This window comes from Pan troglodytes, chromosome 11 (assembly GCF_028858775.2).
Source record: "Pan troglodytes isolate AG18354 chromosome 11, NHGRI_mPanTro3-v2.0_pri, whole genome shotgun sequence".
NCBI classification, from domain to species: domain Eukaryota; kingdom Metazoa; phylum Chordata; class Mammalia; order Primates; family Hominidae; genus Pan; species Pan troglodytes.
In genome coordinates, this window is record NC_072409.2 from 13,390,301 (window position 1) to 13,404,254 (window position 13,954).

At 39.5% G+C, this 13,954-nt stretch overlaps 1 protein-coding gene across 7 annotated transcripts in view; it reads left to right on the plus strand.

Annotated features, from left to right (window-relative positions):
* SCAI (suppressor of cancer cell invasion) overlaps positions 1-13,954 on the plus strand; it is a 197,400-nt gene that overhangs the window by 74,279 nt on the left and 109,167 nt on the right. For 5 of the 7 annotated variants that reach the window (XR_010148853.1, XR_010148854.1, XR_010148855.1 and 2 more), the window contains exons 3-4: positions 3,151-3,219; positions 13,239-13,370. Coding sequence is in view for 3 of the 7 variants with exons in the window: in XM_016961650.4 (XP_016817139.2) it covers positions 3,151-3,219; positions 13,239-13,370 (201 nt within the window). In the remaining 4 variants the exon portion in view is untranslated. The remainder of the gene's footprint in view (positions 1-3,150; positions 3,220-13,238; positions 13,371-13,954) is intronic. The other 2 variants (XR_010148856.1, XM_528477.8) reach the window with 1 other exon arrangement.

A 13,954-nucleotide genomic window follows, 5' to 3' on the forward strand; every position in this document is an offset into this window, starting at 1 on the left:
AGTGGCATGATCTTGGCTCACTGCAACCTCTGCCTCTCAGGTTAAAGTGATTCTCCTGCCTCAGCCTCCCGAGTAGCTGGGGTTACAGGTGCATGCCACCAGGCCTGGCTAATTTTTTGTATTTTTAGTAGAGACGGGAGTTTCACCATGTTGACCAGGTTGGTCTTGAACTCCTGACCACAAGTTTTCCAACCACCTTGGCCTCTCAAAGTGCTGGGATTATAGGCGTGAGGCACCGCGCCTGGTCAAATTTTTTGTTATATTTTTATTTTCTTTCCTATGTACTTTCTTTTCTCTGCCTGTTTACCTTTTTCAGTCTGATCACAGAGTTGTTCCTTATGTTTTTGAAACATCACTAACTGCGGAATAATAACGATGGTGATATTATATATTATGTAGTGTTTTCAAACTGATTTTACAGCTGAAATCTTATTTTTATCTTCACAACAGGTATCTGAGGTAAGCAAGCCAAGTGTAAATTTATTTTTAATTTTTTTATAAAAAAATTTTTAGAGAATAATTGAGATGGGGTTTTGCCATGTTATTCAGGCTGGTCTTGAACTCCTGGCTTCAAGCAGTTTGTCTGCCTTGGACTCCCAAAGTGCTGGGATTAGAGGCATAAGCCACCATGCCCAGCCTCTTTGTTTTTTGTTGTATTTTGTTTTTTGTTGTTGTTGTTTTTCAGACAGGATCTCACTCTGTCAGTCAGGTTGGAGTGTGGTGGCTCAGTCAGCTCACTGTAACCTCAAACTCCTGGGCTCAAGGGATCCTCCTGCCTCAGCTTCCCGAGTAGCTGGAACTACAGGTGCATGCCATCATGCCTGGCTAATTTTTAAATTTTTGTAGAGATGGGGTCTTGCTTTGTTGCCCAGGTTGGTCTTGAACATCTAGCCTCAAGTGATCCTCCTGCCTTGGCCTCCCAAAGTGCTAGGATTACAGGTGTGAGCCACCATGACTGGCTTGTAAATTTCTTGTTTTGCTGGATTAAAAACTTGCAATCACAGTGTTAACTAAAGTTATTTTTGGTTAAAATCACATAATTAGTAAGTGTTAGCAACAGAAATACTCGGGCTTTTGTGCTATACCAAGGCCCTTTCCACTGCCATTATGACTCCACTTTATGCATACTGGTATAATGTAATGCAGACTTAACATTATTTTCTCTCAAGATTTCTTTCAGACTTTCATATTACCAACTATTTACTCAGAATTCAGTCCAGAGAGGCAGTTTTTCTTGTTGCTTTGTCACAAACTTCCTATAAAAAGTAATTATCAACAAGGCAGGTCAATAATTTGCCAAATTTTCTTTACTCAGCAAAACACGTCTTTGAGCAGTTGTCCCTGCTCGTTGTTGTTTTGCTTGTTTGCCCATTTTGTAATCTGTGTAAGGACTCTTATCGATGTATTATGTATCTATGTATTAGTTTCCCAGGCCTGCTGTAACAAATGAAAGGGCGTTGAACTTCATTAGTTGTCAGAGAAATGCAAATTAAGACCAAAATGAGAAATGACAAGCTGGGTGGCTTAAAACAACAGAAATTTATGCTTTCATAGTTCAGGAGGCCAGAATCCAAAATTAAGTGGTTGCAGAATTGGTTCCTTCTTAGCGACTCAGAAGGGAAATCTGTTCCAGGTCTGTCTCCCGGCTTCTGATGGTTGCCAGCAATCCTTGGCGTTCCTTGGCTTGAAGCTGTGTGATTTTGATCTCTGCCTCCGTCTTCACGTGGCTGCCTTCCTTCCTGTCTGTCTTCACATGGCATTCTCCCTTCCCTGTGTGTCTGTCTCTGTGTCTCCTCTGCTCTTTAAGGACAGCAGTCACATTGTGTTCAGGGCCCACTCTACTCCAGCATGACGTCATCTTAACTTAGGCCTTAATTACATCTGCAAAACCCCTTTTTCCAAAGAAGGTCCCATCCCGTTCACAGGTACCAGAAGTTAGGACTTCAACATATCTTTTAAGGGGGACACAATTCAACCCATTAAAATATATGTTCTTTTTCCTTTGTCTCTACTTCTATTCTTGTGATATGTTTACCCATGTGCTTCCCACAAGTGTCTGTTGAATTGATCTTGTTTATGGATTTCCAGTCTGCCCACATAATTTATATATACAGTCGTGTTGCTTAACAACAGGGATATGTTCTGAGAAATGTGTCATGAGGCAATTTTGTTGTGCAAATATCATAGAGTGTACTTACACAAACTAGATGGTATAGGCTTCCTACATACCTAGGCTTCATGGTATAGCCTGTTGCTCCTGGGCTGCAAACCTGTACAGCATGGTACTGTACTGAATACTGTTAGCAATTATACAATGTTAAGTACTTGTATATCCAAACATATCTAAACATAGAAATGGTGCAGTAAAAACACAATGTAAGAGATTAAAAAATGGTTCCAAGCACAACTGCATCTTTAAAAAAAATAAATAGGCCAGGCGCAGTGGCTCACACCTGTAATCCCAGCACTTTGGGAGGCGGAGGCAGGCGGATCACGAGGTCAGGAGATCGGGACCATCCTGGCTAACACAGTGAAACCCCGTATCTACTAAAAATATAAAAAATTAGCCGGGCGCGGTGGCAGGCGCCTGTAGTCCCAGCTACTCATGAGGCTGAGGCAGGAGAATGGTGTGAACCCGGGAGTCGGAGTTTGCAGTGAGTTGAGATCATGCCACTGCACTCCAGCCTGGGAGATAGAGCGAGACTCCGTCTCAAAAAAAAAAAAAAATAAATAAAAATAAATAAATAAATAAAATAAAATAAAATAAAATAAAAAATGGTATACCTATCAGGGCACTTACCATGAATGGAGCCTGCAGGACTGGAAGTTGCTTTGGGTGAGTCAGTGAGCAAGTGGTGAGTGAATGTGAAGGCCTAGGACATGACCATACACTTCTGTAGATTTTAGAATCACTGTACACTTAGGCTACACTAAATTGTTTTAAAAATTTTTTCTTTGTTCTTGGGAATATAGAAATATACTTAACCTTTATATGTGTTGACCTTTTATCCAGAAACTTTGCTAAACCCACTGGTTAATTCTGATAATTACATATAGATTCTTTTGAAATTTCTATGGAAATGTTCATGTTATGTACAAATAATAACAGCTTATATCTTTTTTGTTTTCTTTTTTCTTTATTCAATACAGTATCAGAGGTTCTGGTGATAGCAGTCATTCACAATCTCAAGGGGAAAGATATCAACATTTCACTGAAAAGTATGATTTTTGCTATAGTTTTAAAATACATATCCTTTATAAAATTAATGAAGCCCCCTTTCTGTTCCTAGTTTGCTGAGTTGGTTTCTTTTTCTTAATTGTGAGCCAATGTTAAATTTTACCAAATGTGAGTTGTGCATCTGTTGAGCAATTGTAGTATGATTTTTGTCCTTCATTCTACTTGTGTGATAAATTACAGTGATTGATTTTCAAATATCAAACCAACTTTACATTCCTAAAATAAGTCCAATTTTGTCATGTGCTTTTTATATATTGCCGAATTGGACTTGCTAACATTTGGCTTAGTATATTTGCATCTATACTCATTAGTGAGAATGGCCTGTAATTTTGCTTTCTTATAATATCCCTGTTAGGGTTTGGTATCAAAATTATATTGGCGTCATAAAATGAGCTGAGGAATGTTCCTTCTTCTCTATTCTGTAAGAGTTTATGTAAGATTGCCTCTTTTTCTTTTGTCTTCTTTAGATGTTTTTTATAAATTTGACAGTGAAACCACCTGGGTGTGGAGTTTTCATTGTGGGTAGGCTTTCAATTAGGCTGTCAATGTTTTAGTAGATCTAGAACTCTTCAAAATTTCTTTGTGTATCAGGTTTAGCAAAAAGTGTTTTTCTCAATGTTTGTCTATTTTACTTAAATGTTCACGTTGATGGCATTATTTATAATATTCCTTTTGTGATCTTTTTGTTTTCAGCAGTGATACTCCTTTTTTTCATTCTTGATATTAGTTATTCTCTGTTGTTGTTTTTTTTCCCCTGTGGGTCATTCTTGCCAGGGTTTTATTAGTCTTTTTAAAGAACTAACTTTATTTTGTTGACTTTGTTGTGTTTCTTATTTAATTAATTTCATCTATGTAAATTTATTGCCCTCTATTTTCTTTGGGTTTAATTGGCTGCTCTTATTGGCTGTTCATTTCCTAACCTCTTTTTAAATGTATGTGTTTAAAGGCCAGCCATTTCTCTCTAAGCATAGAATTATCTGTATCTATAAGCTTTAATTTTCATTGTGAATCAGTTCAGAATGTTTTCTACTTTTCATTATGATGTTTTTTGACCCGTGAATTATTTACATGGATATTTCTTAATTTCCAAACATGGGATTTTTTTGTTTGTTTGTTTTTTGAGATGGAGTTCCACTCTGTCGCCCAGGCTAGAGTGCAGTGGCACGATCTTGGCTCACTGCAACCTCCGCCTCCTGGGTTCAAGTGATTTTCCTGCCTCAGCCTCCCAAGTAGCTGGGGTTACAGGCACCCACCACCATGCCCAGCTAATTTTTGTATTTTTAGTAGAGACGGGATTTCACTATGTTGGCCAGTCTGGTCTTGAACTCCTGACCCCAGGTGATCTGCCCACCTCAGCCTCCCAAAGTGCTGAGATTACAGGTATGAGCCACTGCGCCCACCTGAGAATTTTTTTAGTAATATTTTGGCTATTGATTTCTCACTTACTTGCAGTGTGGTCAGAAGGTATACTGTAATTTTAATTATTTGTGACATCTAGGGACTTGGTTTATATCTAGCATAGAATTAGTATTTATTTACTTATTTATTTGAGATGGAGTATGAGAATTAGTATTAATTAATTAATTTATTTATTTGAACCACGGCACCCATCTAGAATTGGTCTTTATGATTGCTCCATGGGTATGTGAATAAAAAAGACATATTCTGCAGTTTGTAGATGTGTGGTTCTCTATATTTCAGTTAGGTCAACTTTATTAATGGGGATTTTAAAAATCCTACCATCGTTAGTCTTTTTTTTATGATTCTTTTGTTAGTTACTGAGGGATATGTTCTAAAATTTCCCCTTATGATTCTGGATTTGTCTGTTTCTTCATTTAGTTTTATCCATTTTTATTTATTTATTTTGAGGCTATGTTATTAGGTGCATATGATTTTTAGAAATATATTGAATTGGCTGGGCGCGGTGGCTCACGCCTGTAATCCCAGCACTTTGGGAGGCCAAGGCACGGGGATCACCTGAGTCTGGAGTTCAAGATCAGCCTGGCCAATATGGTGAAACCCCGTCTCTACTAAAAATACAAAACTTAGCTGGGCATAGTGGTGCATGTCTGTAATCCCAGCTACTTGGGAGGCTGAGGCAGGAAACTCACTTGAACCTGGGAGATGGAGGTTGCAGTAAGCCGAGATCCCGCCATTGCACTTCAGCCTGGGTGATAAGAGTGAAACTCTGTCTCAAAAAAAAAAAAAAAAAAAAAGATAAAAGGGATATATTGACCTGAACACTTTGTCACTAGGGAATAGTCTTCTCATCTATGTTGATTTTTTTTTTTTGGGGGGGACTTAAAGTCAGTGTCGCCTGATAATAGCGTAGCTACACTTCTTCCGTTTTGGTTGATGTTTCAAGATATGTATTTTCCATACTTTGACTTACAACCTTTTCAATCTTTTACTCATGTATCAGTTTTTTTTTCTTAAATCCAATCTGATGGACTTCATCATTAAATTTTATTACTTAGTTCATTAAAATATATTGTAGCTACTGACATATTGTGTTTTAATTTTACTGTTACACTCTTTGCCTTCCATTTGTCCTGTCTTTTCTATATTCATTCTTTTTTTTTTTTTTTTTTCCTCCTTTGAGATTGATTCTCACTCTGTCACCTAGGCTAGAGTGCAGTGGTGCGATCTTGGCTCACTGCAACCTTCATTTCCTGAGTGGCTGGGATTACAGGTGTGTGCCACCATGCCTATCTAATTTTTGTATTTTTAATAGAGATGCTGTTTTGCCATGTTGGCCAGGCTGGTCTCGAACACCCAATCCAAGTGATCCGCCCACCTCAGCCTCCCAAAGTGCTGGGATTACAGGCGTGAGCTACCGCGTTGGGCCTAATCTTGCCCTTTTTTGGGGGGGGGGTGGGGCGTTATAATTAAAACCATTCTATTATTTGACTTCATTAGTACTTACACAGTGTTTTACTTTTTTTTTTTTTTTTTTTTTTTTTTGAGACGGAGTCTCACTCTGACACCAGGCTGGAATGCAGTGGTGCGATCTGGACTCACTGCAACCTCCTACTCCCTGGTTCAAGTGATTCTCTTGCCTCAGCCTCCCAAGTAGCTGGGATTACAGGCACGCGCCACCATGCCCAGCTAATTTTTGTATGTTTAGTAGAGACACGGTTTCACCATGTTGGCCAGGCTGGTCTTGATCTCCTGACCTCATGATCCACCCATCTCAGCCTCCCAAAGTGCTGGGATTACAGGCGTGAGCCACCGTGCCCGGCCTTTTTTTGTTTGTTTGTTTGTTTGTTTTTGCAATTTTGGCTCGCTGCAACCCCCGCCTCCCAGATTCAAGCGATTCTCCTGCCTCAGCCTCCTGAGTAGCTGGGATTACAGGCGTGTGCCACCACACCTGGCTAATTTTTGTATTTTTAGTAGAGATGGGATTTCATTCACCATGTTGGTCAGGCTGGTCTCGAACTCCTTTGACCTTGTGATCCACCTACCTTGGCCTCCCAAAGTGCTGAGATTACAGGCATGAGCCACTGCGCCCAGCCTGCTTTTTTTTTTTTTTTAATTTTAATATAGAGACTAGGCTGGGCACAGTGGCCCATGCCTGTAAATCTAGCACTTTGGGAGGCTGAGGCAGGAGGATTACTTGAGTCCATGAGTTTGAGACCAACCTGGGCAACATGGGGAGACCATGTCTCTACAAAAAAATACAAAAAATTAGCCGAGCATGGTGGTGTGCCTGGAGACCCAGCTACTCAAGAGGTTGAGATAGGAGGATGACTTGAGCCTGGGAAGCGGAGGTTGCAGTGAGCCATGATCATGCCACTGCACACCAGCCTGGGCAACATAGCGAGACCCTGTCTCCAAAAAAAAAAAAAAACTAGAGATTAAGGCATGCTTTCCTGACTTAAAATTTAGTATAAATTATTATTTTTGTCACTTTCAGAATAATGCAAGGACCTCAGCAAACTTTAACTCCATTTATTCCTCTTTCAATTAATAGACTAACATTTTTTCATTCTTCTGTAAAACACATACATATCTTCATTTTATAATGTCAATATTTGCTTATATTTACCCATGCATCTCCTTTACCCTTGCTCTATATTTTTTTCCTATATCTCTAAGTTTCTTTTTTTGATTATTTTCCTTTTGCTTAAAGGACACTCTTCTTTTCCTTTTGTTCTGCTGGTGATGAATTCCATATATATTTTTTTCTTTTCTTTTCTTTTCTTCGTTTCATTTCTTTCATTTTGAGCTGGGTCTTGCTCTGTTGCCTCCAGTGGTGTGCAGTGACACTGTTATAGCTCACTGCTACCTCAAACCCCTGTGCTCAAGCAGTCCTCCCACATCAGTCTCCTGAGTAGCTGGGACCACAGGTATGTGCCACCATGCCTGGCTAGCTTTTGTATTTTTTTGTAGAGTCAGCATTTCACTGTGTTGCCCAGGCTGATCTCTAACTTCTGGACTCAAGTGATCTGCCCTTCTCAGCCTCCAAAGTGTTGGGATTACAGGCGTGAGCCACCGGGCCCAGCCTTGAACCATATTTTTTTAAGTTTAGGTTTTATATTACTTTGTCCAAAACTATTACCATAATCCATTTCAATTCATAAGACTGAAATAAATACTTGAGGTCTTTGAAGTTCTATTGAAGGTTTAGTTGAAGAGCAAGAATAAATGTGACATGGGTTTAGCCCTTAAGGACTTTTTTTTTTTTTGAGACGGAGTCTTCGCTGTATAGCCCAGGCTGGAGTACAGTCGCGCGATCTCTGCTCATTACAAGCTCCGCCTCCTGGGTTCATGCCATTTTCCTGCCTCAGCCTCCAGAGTAGCTGGGACTACAGGTGCCCGCCACCACGCCTGGCTAATTTTTTGTATTTTTAGTAGAGACAGGGTTTCATCGTGTTAGCCACTATGGTCTCGATCTCCTGACCTCATGATCTGCCTGCCTCGGCCTCCCAAAGTGCTGGGATTACAGGCGTGAGCCACTGTGCCTGGCCAAGGACTTTATAATCTGGTATGACATGAGGCACAGGTTTCTGTAATATTAGAGTAGAATGTGATAAGTAGCAGCTACAAGGAAGGATGGTATATTTATGAAATACTTGAATAGGAACACTGAGAAAGTCATGAAACACAAACTATTTGTCTTTTGCAACCTAGCTGTATTAGTCCATTTTCATGCTACTCATAAAGACATACCTGAGACTGGGAAGAAAAAGAGGTTTAATTGGACTTATAGGTCCACATGGCTGGGAAGGCCTCAGAATCATGATAGGAGGTGAAAGGTGCTTCTTACATGGCAGTGGCAAGAGAAAATGAGGAGGAAGCAAAAGCGGACACCCCTGATAAAACCATCAGATCTTGTGAGACTTACTCACTATCATGAGAATAACATGGGAAAGATGGCCCCATGATTCAATTACCTCCCCGTGGTTCCCTCCCACAACACATGGGAATTCTGGGATTTACAATTCAAGTTGAGATTTGGGTGGGCCAAACCATATCACTAGCATACTGAAAGATTTAAAAATATATATGATGATCTTTTTGGTTATATATTCAGAATACCTGGCTGTTTGCAAGACAGTTGGAACTACTTTGAAGAAATATGCCACTCTGAAGATGTCTGCTGAGAATTATCTCCACAAACAATGCTGTTGCTAGGTTTACATATTAATGCCATCTTTATGTGGCCATATGTCTTTATCAGTTTCCTTTCACTATCTGCCATGGATTTTTTTTTTTTTTCATACTAAGCCTTCTAAATCTGGCATATTTTATACTTATACCTCACATTTATAGCACATCTCAATTCAGAGTAGCCATGTTTCAAGTGCCAAATAGTGACAAAAGGCTAATGACTACACTTTTGGACAGTGTGTGTCTAGATGGTGAGATAGACTTTTCAAAAAACAAATAATTGTTATATTTGTTTAACTCTTTGTGAAGTAACTGAAGAAGCCCCTACTGACTTGATCAGAAGTAGGTGCCAGGGAGAGATTTAGATTTTCAAGGAAAGTTTTACAGAAAAGTTGTCGTTTGAATGCTGTCTTCAACTATGAATATAAATTTGGTAGGTGTACAGAATAGGCCAGGGGAATAGCATGTAAATCATGATGCTGTATAAGAGTAGGATTTGTTCAGAGGCTTTCAAGTATTTCCTTGTGGTCGGAGAATAGGTACGTGTGTGCTAGTGGAAGGTGAGACTGGAAAGATAGATTTTGAAGAATGTCAGATGCTAGTGATTCTTCACCAGTTCTTGTGTTATGAGTAATTTACCAGTAATGACAGTTAACCTCAGGATAAATTTTCTGCAGTGTAATTGATAGATCTCATAGAATGACCATTTAATGTCCCCTCATACATTCAGGGAAACTCATGGGTTTGAACTAATTTACACTGCCTCTAGCAACTATGCTGGTTTCAGTGCATGTTCAACTGCTGTAATTAGTGTAGTTTTAATGTGCTCATTTTGCTGCATTAGGTTTGTATTTTGTTACTGTATTTTACTATGTTTATATTTTGTTCACCAATTCATCATTGGTGGTTGAACACTTTTCTTATTAACATTGAAATTTACTCCTGTCTAGTGCTTAGACCCCATTCAGGCCTTACCAGTTGTCTCAATAACATCCTTTACAGCAGAAGGATCCAGGGGAGAATCAGGCGTTATACCTCAGTTTTCCCTTGTCTTTGAAGGAAAGTACTTGACATTTTTGAAGATTACAGGTTGGTTATTTTGTAGAATGTCCCCCAACTTGGTTTTGTCTGTTTCTTCATGATTAGACTCAGGCTACAGAACTTTGACAGGAACAGTGCTTCTCATCGCATGGGACTTTGATTTGTCTGATTACTAATGATGTTCACTTTGATCATTTGATCAAGGCAGTGTCTGCTGGGTTTTACTGCTGTGAAATTACTTTTTCCCTTGGAAGTAATGTGTAGTTTATGGGGGAAGTATTCTGAAACTATCCCATTCACTACCACACTTTCCATTTATTCACTCATTTATTTATATCTATATTGATTCATGATTTCTTATTTTGTTCAGTAGGTTATAATCCATTGCTATTACTATTGGTATTGATGCTGAAATTACCCTGTTTGGCCAGTGGGATCTCCTTCAAGCTTGATCCTATGTCTTTTTGACATTCTTTAGCATTCCTTGAGCATTTTCTTGCTTACTACCACAAGATATTCCAGATTTATCCTGTACTTTTTCTACCCCTGTGCTGTAATTAGTGAATTACAATTCTCCAGAGATGTCTGGTTCCTTTTATTGGAGAATGGTATTAGGGGCCAAGTGTTAGGTGCTAGAAACGTTCATACCACTGGGGAGGGAAGATGATCACTGCTCCAAGGCGCTCTCAGTAGATAGAATTACAGAGCTAGGGAGTATGCATCTGTGTGTGCTTATGTAGACACACACACCATACATGTATGTCCATGTCTTCAGAAATCCATTAGTTCACTCATACTTACAGTTTATTTTTTTTGAAACGCAGTCTCGTTCTGTCGCCCAGGCTGAAGTACAGTGGCATGATCTCAGCTCACCTCAACCTCCGCCTCCTGGGTTCAAGTGATTCGCCTGCCTCAGCCTTCCAAGTAGCTGGGGACTGCAGGCACACCCCACCATGCTGGGCTAATTTTTGTATTTTTTGGTGGAGATGGGTTTCACCATGTTGCCCAGGCTGGTCTCAAACTCCTGATCTCAGATGATCCACCCACCTTGGCCTCCCAGAGTGCTGGGATTACAGGCATGAGCCACTGCACCTGGCCCAGTTTCAATCCACAGAGTTCATTCTAACTTTTTCCATTTCCATATTTGCATCTCCCTTCTCTGCCAAGTGAGAACTCTGGGTCCCATTGCCTTTAATAAATCTTTTTTAAAAAAGAATTTTTTTTTTTTTTTTAAAAGAAATGGGGTCTCGTTCTGTCACTCAGGCTGAAGTGCAGTGGAGGGATCATAGCTGTCTGCACCCTTGAACTGCTGGCCTCAGTCGATTCTCCTGCCTCAGCCTCCTGAGTAGCTGAGGTAGCTGAGTAGGCACCTGCCACCACATCTGGCTAATTTTTACATTTTTTGTAGAGACAAGATCTCACTGTGTTGCCCAGGCAGGTCTCAAACTCCTAGCCTCAAGTGATCCTCCTGCTTCTGCCTCCCAAAGTGCTGGGATTACAGGCGTGAGCCACTGCATCTGGCCTTAATAGATCTTATTTGATCCTTCCCTCTTTATATAGCAAATCTCCCATTGCTGCTTTGAACCTTTCTATGTGGAGGTGCCGTCACTGTGCTCAGGCTCCTACTTTCCCTGCCAGTCCTCCACCCTCATGGGTGCCCTCCTCCTCCTCCTCCTCCACACTCGGCCTTCAACATCCTGTGCAAGCTGGCTCTGCCTGCGAATGGCCTCCTCACATAGCTTATATTCCGACACCCATGCAGGTACCCTGTGATGTGGATACCCACTTGGTGGCTGTAAGAGTGAATTTTTCAGGAAGGGAAGAGAATTCTGATTTCCTAAGTTTTACTTTAATGGTTCTAGCTGTGGGATTATTTTGACATTCTTTGAGTCCTTTCAATTTTAGGTGTTACATTTTCTCTAATTCTGGGAAATTTAGTCATTATTTCTGCAAATATTTCTTCACTCTCATTTGTGTTTTTCTCTCCTCCTGTGTAAGCTATTGTGTGGCAGTTGATTTCCCTCATTTCTGTATCTTATCTCTTGCTTTTTCTTTTATATATTTTATCTCTTTCTACTGTCTTTTGGCAGAGTACCCCAAATCTGATATTTTAGCTTATGAATTTGTTCAACTGTATCCTTTCTGTTCTTCAGTCCATCTATTAAAGTTCATTATTTCACCAATTGTATCACATTATTTCAGTGACTATATTTTGTCTGCCTATTTTTACATCCTACACCAGGACCAAATTTTCCTGTGTTGTTCCAGGAATTTCTGTCTGTGTGTAAACACAAATCAGTTTTTAAAATTTAGGTTTGTATTGTACATACTGTCTGACAACTTACTGTTGTTTTCTGTTTTTACATGGCAGGTTTATGAAATTTATTACAAGTGGAGATAGTTTCAATATAGTTTTAATATACGTCTGTGTGTGTACGTGTGTGTGTATGTATATGTGTGTGTGTGATTTTATATCCCTTTTATACTGAAGTGTACTCATACCATTGCCTCACCTTCTTAAACAGAGTTGTAAGTTAGTGATTGGGTAGAGTGCAGTGGTCAGTATTCCTAACCATTTTCGTCTTTGGGGCCTTTAGGTTGTTTTCAATTTTTAAATGTTATGATACTAAAATAAATACACGGATAAAGTGTTTTCCCATTTGTGGGATCATTTTCCAGAAGGATTTATAGAGTGGATCAAATGGACAAATAAATCAATATTTTTAGATTGTTAACCATGTAGAGGAATGCCTAGAACATAACAGGCATTCAAATAATATTTATTAGAGGAAAGGGTATTATAAAAATTGCTTTCTAATATGGTTCCAATTTTCATCCATACCAATGATAGGAGATGATCTATTTTCTTTCTTTTTTTCTTTGTTTTTTGAGATGGCGTCTCGCTCTGTCACCCAGGCTGGAGTGCAATGGCACGTCTCGGCTCACTGCAACCTCCGCCTCCCTGGGTCAAGCAATTCTGCTGCCTCAGCCTCCTGAGTAGCTGGGACTACAGGCGCCCACCACCACGCCCGGCTAATTTTTGTATTTTTAGTAGAGACAAGCTTTCTCCATGTTGGCCAGGCTGGTCTCGAACTCCTGACCTCAGGTGATCCATCCACCTCGGCCTCCCAAAGTGCTGGGATTACAGGTGTAAGCCACCGCGCCCGACTGAGATGATCTGTTTTCTTACAGTATCTTACACTTAAATTATATTTTTGTGATTTGATTGTAATCAGAAGAATTCTATATCTGTCTTGGATAAAAAATACTATCAGATGATATAACTAAGGTTTTTTTCTATTTTTATTTTTACCTCCTGGATGAATGAACATATGTTTTCTTACAGGACTGAATTTGCTCTTAAAGAAATCATGTCCTCTGGAGGTGCTGAAGATGATATCCCACAGGGAGAGAGGAAAACCGTTACAGATTTTTGTTATCTTCTGGATAAATCTAAGCAGCTGTTCAATGGGTTAAGGTGAGTGGACTCTTGGTGTTTGGAACTTTTCTTTAGTTCTGCATTTGTTTTTTTTCTGGCTGATGTGTGGTAAGTTTCCGAAAATTATGGGTAGAATGTCATATAAATTTCTGTATTAGAGTGATCATGATTTTTTCTTTGACATCATTTTTAAAATTCTTGGATAAAAAAACAATAGGAAAAGAGGATAACTTACACTGTTTTAGTCAAGTTAAAAAGAGCTATTTTGTGAGATGGTTTTGTATACATAACTCACACCAGATCTGATTTTAATCTGGTTTTGCACATTAGGGTGTTGAGGTCTGAGGAGCCTAAAAATGCATATGCAATTGAATGTGGAGCCTCCTATTGCATTTTTGTAATTTGTTTACTTGCTTGTTTGTTTTATTCTTTCTTTCTTTGTTTTCTGGGATGAAATGTCTGTGCCTAAAGTAATGATGGTTACCTTTGTCTACCAGATCGGGGTGGTGATGGTGGGGGGTGGGTAGAAAAAGTAATGATGAGGTGTTATAAACCATGCTATTTATGATTTAATCTGTATTTCAGTTCTTGAGAGTCTTAGGATATTCACTGACTTCAGACCT